This window comes from Zosterops lateralis, assembly GCF_965231275.1.
Source record: "Zosterops lateralis genome assembly, chromosome: 22".
NCBI lineage: Eukaryota > Metazoa > Chordata > Aves > Passeriformes > Zosteropidae > Zosterops > Zosterops lateralis.
Genome location: NC_139782.1, coordinates 1,709,989 through 1,720,854, shown reverse-complemented (window position 1 = coordinate 1,720,854; position 10,866 = coordinate 1,709,989). Strand labels below are relative to the sequence as shown.

General features: G+C 60.7%; 2 protein-coding genes across 2 annotated transcripts; both read left to right on the top strand.

Annotated features, from left to right (window-relative positions):
- Positions 1 to 1,582: 1,582 nt before the first annotated feature.
- On the top strand, positions 1,583 to 6,498 carry EFHD2 (EF-hand domain family member D2; the record flags this gene model as incomplete). Its single annotated transcript, XM_083876774.1, has 4 exons — positions 1,583 to 1,779; positions 4,951 to 5,098; positions 5,230 to 5,364; positions 5,503 to 6,498. The coding sequence occupies 4 exons, from the start codon at positions 1,583 to 1,585 to the stop codon at positions 5,635 to 5,637; spliced, it is 615 nt and encodes a 204-aa protein (XP_083732900.1). The 3' UTR covers positions 5,638 to 6,498.
- Positions 6,499 to 7,168: 670 nt separating this feature from the next.
- LOC310918177 (chymotrypsin-C-like) lies at positions 7,169 to 8,696 on the top strand (the record flags this gene model as incomplete). Its single annotated transcript, XM_083876974.1, has 8 exons — positions 7,169 to 7,208; positions 7,325 to 7,416; positions 7,506 to 7,603; positions 7,684 to 7,806; positions 7,923 to 8,059; positions 8,142 to 8,287; positions 8,441 to 8,593; positions 8,679 to 8,696. The coding sequence occupies 8 exons, from the start codon at positions 7,169 to 7,171 to the stop codon at positions 8,694 to 8,696; spliced, it is 807 nt and encodes a 268-aa protein (XP_083733100.1).
- Positions 8,697 to 10,866: the final 2,170 nt, after the last annotated feature.

The following is a 10,866-nucleotide window of genomic DNA, read 5'->3' as shown; positions in this document are numbered from 1 at the left end:
CACTGTGGACTCTGTGAAGGTGGAGGTGGCATGAGGTGTGGGTGCATTTTGAGGAGCTCTAGTTTGTATCCCATAGCTCCTGGGTCCACTGGTGCAACTGTACAATATTTTCCCACAGTCCATGTCCCACAGAGTGTGGTGGGATTTATGGTAGTGGAAAAGGAGGTGAGGATATAGTCCAGTGTACACGTGTGTGTATATTTATGTGTGTGAATACAGCCCAGTGACGTGTGAAGTCAGTGGTGGGGGATGTGTCCTGTCCTTGCTGAAATGGCCTCAAGCACATGAAGCCAACATGGCTTGAAATATCCCTCACAACTCCTGTGTCCTCTGGTCTCCATCGTGTTATGGGAAAACTGGAACATAAGACATGATGTAGTATGGAATTCTGGAATTCTTGGAATACCCCAGGAATGCTGGACCTGCCACCTGGGAAGGGGGAAGAAGAGGACCTATGTCTGCCACACCAGTACAGCAGGAGCACGAGGACAAGCTGGGGAGATGAGAGTGATGTGCTGGTGGGTTGGGGTGGGGTGATGGCACAGGCTCATTTACTGATTCCAGCAGACCCTGGGTTTTGGGGAGCAGCAGTGTTTTGGGGACAGGATCCCTGCAGGCAATAGGCAGCTCCAGCACATCCTCCCTGCAGCTGCTCCACCTCGGCACCACTCAGAGGAGTCTGTGTGCAGAGTCCTCTGCAGACCTCTTCAGCCGAGGATAATTTGGATGTCAGCAAAGCCCCTCCAGGGTTTTTTGGTCTTTATTTTTTTATAGGATAAAAAAAGGTCTGGAAGCAACGCAGAGGGCTGCAGCAGGCTGATGCAGGGCTGCATTATCTCTGGGCATGCAGAGCACTCATGAGCACACAGTGGCTGATCCCTAGTGGCAATGGCAGTGCCACCGTGGGACTCTGGTAGTTGGTGTGGCCTGGTTTTCCTGCTCCCTGTGCTGGAAGAAGCTGGATCCTTCCCTGTCTGAATGCCTGGGTTTACTCTGGGGCAAGGCATGACTTTGAATGCTTGTGTAGGTTAAAGGTGCTGCCCTGGGCATCCTCTGCAGGTGTACCTGGAGGTGTTGGGCTGCTCCGTGACTCGGTGTGTCCTCCCCATGGCACCCTTGGCAAACTCTGGGTCAGGAATGGATAGAGATGGCAAGAGTGGCTGTGAGTGCCCCAGGCTCCCCACACCCTCCTTTGAGCCTATGGATTCACAGAATCACGGCTTGGTTTGGGTTGAAAGGGACCCTAAAGATGGTCCGGGGGGATCCCACCGGGGTATGGACCCACTGGTGCTGCCGGACCCTAAGGACCATCCCAGGCTGATCCCGGCGGGGATGGATGAGCCGTGCCGGTGTCCCCGCGGAGGGGAGGGGGGTCTGAAGGGACGGGGATGGCCGATGGAGGGCGGCGGGGAGGGGACCCTGCGGGCCGGTGCGGGGCCGGGCGGGCGGGGCGGCCCCAGGGGACGGGGCTGTGCCGGGGGCGGGCAGCCCGAGCCCCCCGGGCGGGGAGGGAGCCGGGGGGCCGCAGCCCGGCCCCGGGGCGGAGCGGGGCGGAGCGGCGCGGCCATCCGGGCACCGCACCATGGCGGCGGCGGCGGAGGAGCCCGAGGGGCGGCGGGGCCGGGGGCCGCGGCCAGGGCCGGCACCGGGCAGCCCCGCGGGGCGGGCGGTGTGCGAGGGCTCCCCCGGGGGCGGCGGCCGCCGCGTCTTCAGCCCCGCCGGGGAGTTCCGCGAGTTCTCCCGGCGGCAGCTCCGCGACATGGAGCGGCTCTTCCGACAGTGAGTGTGGGGCGCGGGGACAGGGGGGTCCCCGGGCGGCAGCGCCGGGGCGGAGGGGGGACCCCGGGCAGCCGGCACCCGCAGCATCCCCGTTCCTGCATCCCCGTACCCCGGCTTCTGCCAGGGCAGATGCTCCAGCACCTCCCGCCCCGCGCCTGCGGGAGGGATCCCCCCATTCCTTGTGACAGGGACCCCCAGGCACCCCAGGCTCCTGCGGGAGGGATCCCCCCATTCCTTGTGACAGGGACCCCCAGCACCCCAGGCTCCTGCGGGAGGGATCCCCCCATTCCTTGTGACAGGGACCCCCAGGCACCCCAGGCTCCTGCGGGAGGGATCCCCCATTCCTTGTGACAGGGACCCCCAGGCTCCTGCGGGCGGGATCCCCCGGCCCCTTGTCGGTGACTCCCCCGCCCCGGCTCTGTGCAGCGGGGATGCCAAAGCACCTCCAGTTCCTTGCAGGAGGGATCTCCCTCCTGCCCCTCTCAGGAGGATGCCAGGGACACCCCTCTCCTCCCAAACCCCTCACAAGGTTGGTGCTGGGGACACCTTCCCCCGGCTCCTTGCAGGAGGCGTCCCTGTGCTCCCCTAAATTCCCGCAGAAGGACCCTCCTGTCCCCCTGGCGCTGAGGCCAGAGAAAGGGGGCTGAGAGAGGGGAGCGGGGCCCCCCACATCCCCTCTGCCGCATCACCGAGGGATCCCACATCGCTGCATCTCCCGGGGCCGCAGAGGCCGGGCCGGCGTGTCCTCAGCATCCCTGTCCGCTCCGTGCCCTCCGCGCCCGGCGGAGCGTGACTGGGAGCACGAGCCCGGCCCCGGGGGAGGGGGGAGCTGGCAGCGAGCCCCCGGCCCTGGAAATTTCCAGGGGCAGCCGGAAACCGGGGTGACTCCAGCCGTGCTCACGCCGATAGGCGCGGGAATAGCCGGGGGGCAAACGGGACAGCCCGGAGCATCCCCAGGGATCCCGCGCTGGGGGCTTTGTGCGGGAGGCGTGGGGACAGCGCAACTCCGGGAAAGCGCGGGGACACGGCACGGGTGAAGCGTGGCTGCGACATCCCAGTGCCCCTCAAACCGTCTGGCAGCGCGGGAGGATCCGCAGCCCGGGTGGTCTCGCTCGGACCCGGGCGGGGGCTGGAGGAACGGGGGGCTCGGAGGCGGAGATGGCCGGAACACGAGGCTGGGGGGCAGCGCAGGGTGCAGTGACCCTGTCAGCGTCCCTGGCCGTGCACGGAGCCTCCCCGTGTCCTCCTGGGGGCCTGTCGCCCCCCGGCAGCACACGGCAGCGAGCCAGGCGCTGTGCGCTGCTGCAGGAGGAGCGGGCGGCGGGGACAGCGGGCCCGGGGCCGCGGGAGGGGACAGCGGCAGCTCCGGGGCCCGGGGCGGTGGGTGGCCGTGCCGGGGCTGCGCTGGGCGCGGATGGCGATGGCAGGGCGGGTGTCGGCGCCGCGCAGCGAGGGAGCGGCGTGCGGAGCAGACGGGTTTGCTCTGGCAGCTGCGGCGTCTCGCTGCAGCCAAAGGAGCAGCGCCCGGGCTGCGAGACACTGGGGAGGTTTGGGAGCCCGGGGGTCTCCCAAGGGAGGGATGCTCTGGGGCAGAGCCCACGCTGTCCTCACCGCTGCTGTTGTCCTCGGGATGTGACAGTCCGGCTGTGGAGGGTAAAGTGATGTGGGGATGGGTTTTGGCTCTCCACAAGGGAGACGGTGCCCTTTGGGAGATGCAGGATGCTGGTATCCCAAAACAACAGAGGAGGGGTCCAGAGAAAGGAAGTGCCCTGCATCGGGGAGGTGGCTGGTGTGGGATGAAGGACAAAGTCAGACCAGGCAACTCGCCCCTTGCACAGAAACTCTGTGGGATGCAAGATGGAGAAGGACTTTGGACAAGGGCATGGAGTAACAGGACCAGGAGGAAAGTCTTCAAAAGTGACAGAGAGCAGGGTTAGTTTGGATACTGGGGGGAAATTCATCCCTGTGAGAGTAGTGAGGTCCTGGCACAAGTTGCCCAGAGAAGCTGTGGCTGCCCCGTCCATGCAAGTGTCCAAGGCCTGGTTGGACAGGGCTTGGAGCAACCTGGGAGAGCAGAAGGTGTCCCTGCCCATGGCAGGGGGCTGGAATGAGGTCATCTTTAAAGTCTGTTCTAACCCAAACCATTCCATGACTCTATGATCCTGTGCTCCAAGAGGGGTATTGGAGGCAAAAATCATGTGGGATCTGTGCCCACAGCCCCACTCTGAGGGTTATGGCAGCAGTAGGCAGGGGGGAGCAGGACCAGCCCCATTTTGGGGTCCCTGTCAGATCAGGAGGGTTCTGCTGGAGACACAGACAGAGCACAGACAGCAGCAGGGGAGGTGCAGATGAGTCACGGACCTGCGGCGTGGGGAGCCGGGGCTCTGCGTGGCTGCTGCAGTGACAAGATACAAGAAAAAAAAGCCCTGTCACAATGGGTACAGTGTGTAGCTGCCCACCTACAACGTGGGGAGCTGTACAAAGCGTGGCTCCGTGCTGGCTCCCCGTGGAGATTCCACTGTGCCACAGCAGCGTGGTGCCAGCACAGCCCACAGTGCACGGGCAGGGGAGTGGACAGTGGGGTGGAACTTGGAGGGGACTGTGGCATGGCCACAGGCAGGAGTCTCAGGGGGGCATTCCTGACAGATCTGTAGGTAGCATCAATGAGCAGAGCTGTGCCCAAAGCTCTCAGCCAAGCCGACGCACCTGGCCAGGGGTGGAGCATGGATGGCACAGGCACTGGGCAGCGAGTGTGGGTCACCTGGAGGTGTCACAGTGAGGAGGAGGTGGTGACATGGGGAGCAGTGCCCAGTGGGCTTAGCCCCATGGCTTGTTAGCCCATGCTGCAGCCAAAGGGAGTGTGTGCTCAGGCTCCTGGCACAGGGAGCTGGCAGCAGGCTTGGCAGCATCCTGGCAGGTTCTCCTGCCAAGTGCTGCACGGAAACAGGCACGATCCTGGATAATGCTCCAGGGGGTTGTTGGCGGTTCAGCAGCAGCTTCCCTGTGGTCTGGAGAGCTGCCGGAGCCCATCAGTGCCCAAGCCTTGCTGATCATTCTTTGCTTCCCAGTGTGAGAGCACACAGGGGTCTGCTGCTGGGGGGGTCAGTGTGGGGGGCTGTGTGGGCTCTGCACCCCGTGGTGATGTGTCAGGATTGTGCTGCCATCCTGCAGGTATGACGCAGGGAAAGATGGCTTCATTGACCTGATGGAGCTGAAGCTGATGATGGAGAAGCTGGGGGCTCCACAGACACACCTGGGACTGAAGAACATGATCAAGGAGGTGGATGAAGACCTGGACAGCAAGCTCAGCTTTCGAGAGGTGAGGGGATAGGAGGCTCCACGCTGGCAGGGAGATGTCTCCAGCCACTGTTTGGGCTGGTGAGAAGGTGGACAGTGGCTGTGGTGGCTTTGGGGTCTTCAGGGAGCCAATGCTACCATCTCCCCTCACAGTTCCTGCTGATTTTCCGGAAGGCAGCAGCGGGTGAGCTGCAGGAGGACAGTGGGCTGCACGCCCTGGCCCGGCTCTCTGAGATCGACGTCTCCACAGAGGGGGTGAAAGGCGCCAAGAACTTCTTTGAGGCCAAGGTGAGGCAGGGCTCAGGAGGTCCCACTGCAGGCTGGTGATGCACCAGGACAGTTTGGTGCAGGGCAGGCAGGAGGTGAAGGTGTTGGGGTGGACAGGAGAGCTTGGCAGAGGTCACAGATGGACATTTCTATCCACAGGCACAAGCCATCAATGAAGCCAGCAGGTTCGAGGAGGAGATCAAGGCAGAGCAGGAGGAGAAGAAGAAGCAGGCAGAGGAGCTGAAGCAGAGGAAGGCAGCCTTCAAGGAGCTGCAGTCCACCTTCACACAGTGACAGGGCCAGGCAGGACTGGTCAGCTGTGCCCAGAGTGGCACTGCTGCCTGTGCCACGCACCCGTCACGCAGGGAGCAGTGCCCTTGTGCCACCTGGGCTGCTGGCAGAGCCCTGGTGTGGGCTCAGCACAGCGCCTGCCATGCTGGCAGAGCCCCCAGCTCCCCTCTCCCCTCTTGCTGTGGTGTCTGTAGGTGTTGTCTGTGCCCCCCACCTCCCCAGCGTGCCCCCCACCCTGAACAGCACCCTGTTCTCTGCCCACAGCTGCACTGGGGGATGCTGCTGCTGAGTCCCAGGGGAGCTCTGTCCAGAATGTCTGTCCCTGGGACTCCTGTGCCCAGACTGTTGTGTGTTGTGAGTGCACTGAGAGGTTTGCAGGATGGGGGCTTGTGCAGGTGGCCTTGGTGGGTGTTGTGGTGGCCATGTCAGCTTGGCATGTGTTGGTATTTCTGTGTGTGACACCAGTGACAAAAGCCATGGCAAGGGCCAGGTGCTGGTAGAGGGGCTCTGTGTGTGTGTGTGTGTGGTGCTGGGGGGTGGGTGTCCACCCCACTGACATGGAGCCCCCCAGGAGCTGTGTCTCTCTTTATTTGGTCAAAGACGTACAGAAAGGCAGCTGCAGGTTCATGGGGCTGTATTATGTTTTTTCATGTTGTGTTCAGCCTGGCAGGATGAGCGTGGTGACCACAAGTTGCCACTGATCACTGAGGCTGTCGTGTTTGTGGGTTGCTGTAAAAACCCACATCTGTCCCACAGTGTCCCCCGAATGGTGGAATAGGGGGTGTGTTATGTTTTTTTTTAATTTAATCCCAAATAAATATTATATTTCTTAAGTGTTGGTTGCAGAGGTGCAGCTGTGGGATGGGCATGTCTGTGGCAGGGGCTTGGGTGGGGGAAGGAATCTGGGGAGTGGGGTGTGACCGTGGTCCCATGGTTCCCATGTGATAGGACATGGGGACACTGAACAGGGATGAGCCCACTGGCACGGGAAGCAGCAGGTGCCTGACCCAGGTGTGGGGACATGGGGTGACTGAAGGCCATCAGCAATGATGCTGATACCTGCACCTGTCCAACCCTGTAGCACCTATGGGGTTTTGGCTGGTCTTGACCATATCGAGAGTGAGATAAGGGGAACTCGAGCCCTGGGGGGTGGTCACATGAGGGGTGCAGTGTCCTGGGAGTCAGTGCTCAGGGCTGGGGAGTGGCAGGGCTGCCCAGCACCCCACTGCCAGCATCGTGGGTGGGGGGCTGCCCACCAGCTGTGCCCCAGGAGGGCAGGGCATTCCCAGAGCAGGGCCAGGTGTCCCCATCATGTCCCAGCACGCTCCCAGCACGTGTCAGGCAGATGTGGCCATTCCCAGGCAGGACTGTGAGTGTGATAAGAGGGGCCGTGGGGCTGAGGAGGCCCTGTGCTCACAGCGTGGGACAGTCCCCACATGTCCCTGGAAGGCGGGGCCACTCCAAGGTCCCTGGCAGTGCGGACACCATAAGAGGGGTGAGCGGCCCCACTGCCACACCTTTGGTCAGCACAGCCATGCTGGGAGCCGTCTGCCTCGTCCTGCTGCTGGGCTACGGTGGGTGCAGGGCATGGGGAAGGGTTGGGGCAGGGGGCACAGGACCGTGGGGCCTGCCAGGGCCCTGGGCACGGGCACAGGCAGCCTCTGATGTCCCTTTGCCCCGTGTCACACAGCCTATGGATGCGGCCAGCCGGCCGTGCCACCACAGCTGAGCTCCCGTGTGGTGGGCGGTGAGGATGCCGTAGCCCACAGCTGGCCATGGCAGGTAAGGGGGCACAGGGACAGGAAGGGGGACAGGGATGGAGACAGGGGTGGGGACATTCCTGCTCTGACCCTGTGCCTTTGCCCTCGCAGATCTCCCTGCAGTACAGCCGCTATGGATCCTGGTCCCACACCTGCGGTGGAACCCTCATTGCCCCCCAGTGGGTGCTGACAGCTGCCCATTGCATCAGGTGGGTGTTTGGCTGCTGGGGGTTCTGTACGAGCAGGATGAGATATCTGTGGGGACTGACACCCCCTCTCTCCCTGGCAGCTCTACCCTGACCTACCGTGTGGTGCTGGGCAAGCAGGACCTGTCAGAAGATGAGCCCGGTTCTGTGGCCGTGGGCGTGGAGAAGATCATTGTCCATGAGAAATGGAACTCCTTCCTCATCATGTAGGGAATGGGATGCATCAGGGATTGGTCATGGGTGGTGTGGCCATGGACCCCTGTCCCCATGGCCAGGGATCCTTTTCTCATGGCCAGGGACCATCATTTGTGTGTCCTTGCAGCAATGACATTGCCCTGATCAAGCTGGCAGAGGAGGTCCAGGAGAGTGACACCATCCGTGCCTCCTGCCTGCCCGAGGCCGGCAAGATCCTGCCCAACGACTACCCCTGCTATGTCACTGGCTGGGGACGCACCAGGAGTAAGTGGGGTGTCCCCAGCGTGTCCCGGGGAAGGGGATGCAGGCACAGGGTGTGAGGTACGAGCTTTGTCTGTCCTTGCAGCCAATGGGCCTCTGCCTGACATCCTGCAGCAGGGTCTGCTGCCCGTGGTGGACTACGAGACCTGCTCCCAGTGGGACTGGTGGGGCAGCTATGTCCTGGAGAACATGGTGTGCGCCGGCGGTGATGGCGTCGTCTCTGGGTGCAACGTGAGTGTGGGCACTGCTGGGTGTCCAAATGGTGCAGAACCACAGGCACTGGGAGGAGAGAGGATGGAGCCATGTGGGTGGATGGCCGGGAGGGATGAGGGGAGTGTTGGCAGGGTGCCCAAGAACAGTGGTACCAAGTGTCTCTGCACACAGGGTGACTCTGGTGGCCCCCTGAACTGCCAGCGTGAGGACGGCACGTGGGAGGTCGAAGGCATCGTCAGCTTCGGCTCCGGCCTGGGCTGCAACATCGCCAAGAAGCCAACAGTCTTCACCCGTGTGTCTGCCTTCATTGACTGGATCAATGAGGTGGGTGCCCCTTCCTCTGCCCCACATGGGCTGTTCTTGCCCCACAGATGGTCTTACCCTGACTCCTCTGTGTCTTTTTTGGCAGAAAATCAGCTCGAACTGAGGACGCGGCATGTGGCGATACCACTGTTGACCAAGATAAAAGCAAAAAAGCAGAGCTGGCCTCACTGATTTTTTTTGTGGGGGGGTGGTAGAGCTGGGGGCACACATCCAGGGCTGGGTCTGGTGATGCCAAGGTCCTGCTTGTGTGCTGGGGAAGGTGTCCCTGTTATGCAGTGGGGCTGCTCAGGGCTCTGGGGAGGCAATCGGGCACATCCTGCAAGATGCTTCCAGTCCTCATGCCATGGCTGAGCCAAGAGGCTCAAGATTGGGCAAGCAGTTTGATGGGAAGGGGGCTGGGGTCTGTCCAGGTTGTTGAGGGGAGGTCCAGGGAACCCAGCTGGCCCTTGGGGACGATCTGGAACACTTGGTAACTCCCACGGTGCTTTAGGGACCTCACTGGCACTGCCTAGATGAGGGCTGACTTTCAAATGGGGGTCTTGAGGGAACTGGGTTGGCCTTGGGAGGGTTAGGTGCATCTATCAGACCATTATCCCATTGTGGCTCCTGGAGCCCAGCTGGGATCCTCATGGGGTGAGGAGGAGGAGAGTGAGCAGGGATGGATGGCAGCACCTCCAGCTCGGTGGGGGACGTGATGGACAGTATCTGGTTTAGGAGCCATGGTGGCACTGGACTGTCACCAGCCCAGAGAGCAACACTGGCACCTGCACTGGGGCCCAAGGGCACTGGCACGAGACCTGGCACCATGTGAGCCACCTGGGGACTCCACAGGGACCCCCTGGCACCTGTCAACCTGACCAAAGTTTTAACAAGTGAAGAGGGATGCAGGGTGGGGAATGGTTTGGATGGACAGGAAATGTGCTATGGCGAAGGAACTGTAGGGATCACCCCAAAGGCAGTTAAAGGCCTGCCAGTCAGATGTGTGGAGGTGGCTTCTCTGCACAGCAGGATGGGGGCAGGTACTTGGGACACTGGCATAGGATTGGCAGCAGGATCTGCTGCCTTGGATGGAGAGCTCCAGGCTGCCCATGGGAAGCTGGGCAATGTGGGGTGCCACTGTCCCCTCTGCATGTACACACATGTGCCATGGGGACAGTTGTTCGGGCTGGGAGTGCAGGACCCTGTGTCACAGCCTGTTGTGTGTGTACCTGTGCATTGTGTCCCATCCTCAGAGGGGGTTTGGTGGATGGAGGAGCCTTGGACAAGGCCCCAGAGTGCCACAATCATCTGTGCCTGGGGCATCAGTCCTGCCCCACCCAGCCAGGCATGGGCACCCCCCCACAGTGTGTGTCACCCCAAAAAACAGTGTCCTCCTGCCCAGGAAGTGATGGAGAGTTGTGACTCTCTGGGTGAAGAATCTTTTTATCACATCCAGAATTTCCCTGGACACAGCCCCAGCTGTTCCCTCGGGTCCTGTTCCTGGTCACAGAGAGTGGAGATCTGAGCTGCCCCAGGGAGGAGTTGCCCCAGTGAGGTCTGACCTCAGCCTCCTCCAGCTGAACAAACAGAGTGACAACAGCCTCAACTACTTTTAATCTCTAAGGCTGCATAGAGTTTAATGAATATTTGTTATACTTAGGTGTTAATTGTCAATTATTGCTATATTATGTTCATACAGTTTGTAAATGACACATTAAATCTACAAGTTAACCTAAAGAAGTGTAAGCTTTATTTTTGTTAAATGTGTTACATCTTATGTACACTCTATAGGATGTGTCCATTATTAAGTATTTAACAATATGGGAGAATAAGAGGAAGTTTAAAAGAATACAGCAAAACTTTGTGAAGTTCATAACTTTTACTTCACTGTCAAAATATAAGTAATCATACAATCACATAAAAATTACATCTTAAAAGTGATCTTTACTCACTCCTGGGAATGAGAGCTTGGGACACCCAAGGACACATGAACAAATTCCCGACACTGAGCAGCATCCTGATGCTGATGCCACAGAGCCATAAGGAAGCACAGCCCTGACACATGGTGCCAGTCCCAGGCTCCCCTCACGGACATCCAGCACTGAAACACAAGGAGGAGGGAGAAGAGCAGTGGGGTCCATGGAGTGACCCCAAAAGAGCATTCCCCCATCTCTCCCTGAGCCCCCACTGTCCTCCAGCTCTACCACACATCCCAACACCCATGACACCTGTGCCACTGCAGTGCTCCTGCTCCACTCTCACCTCCACCAAGGATGGCCCAGGAGGGACAAGCC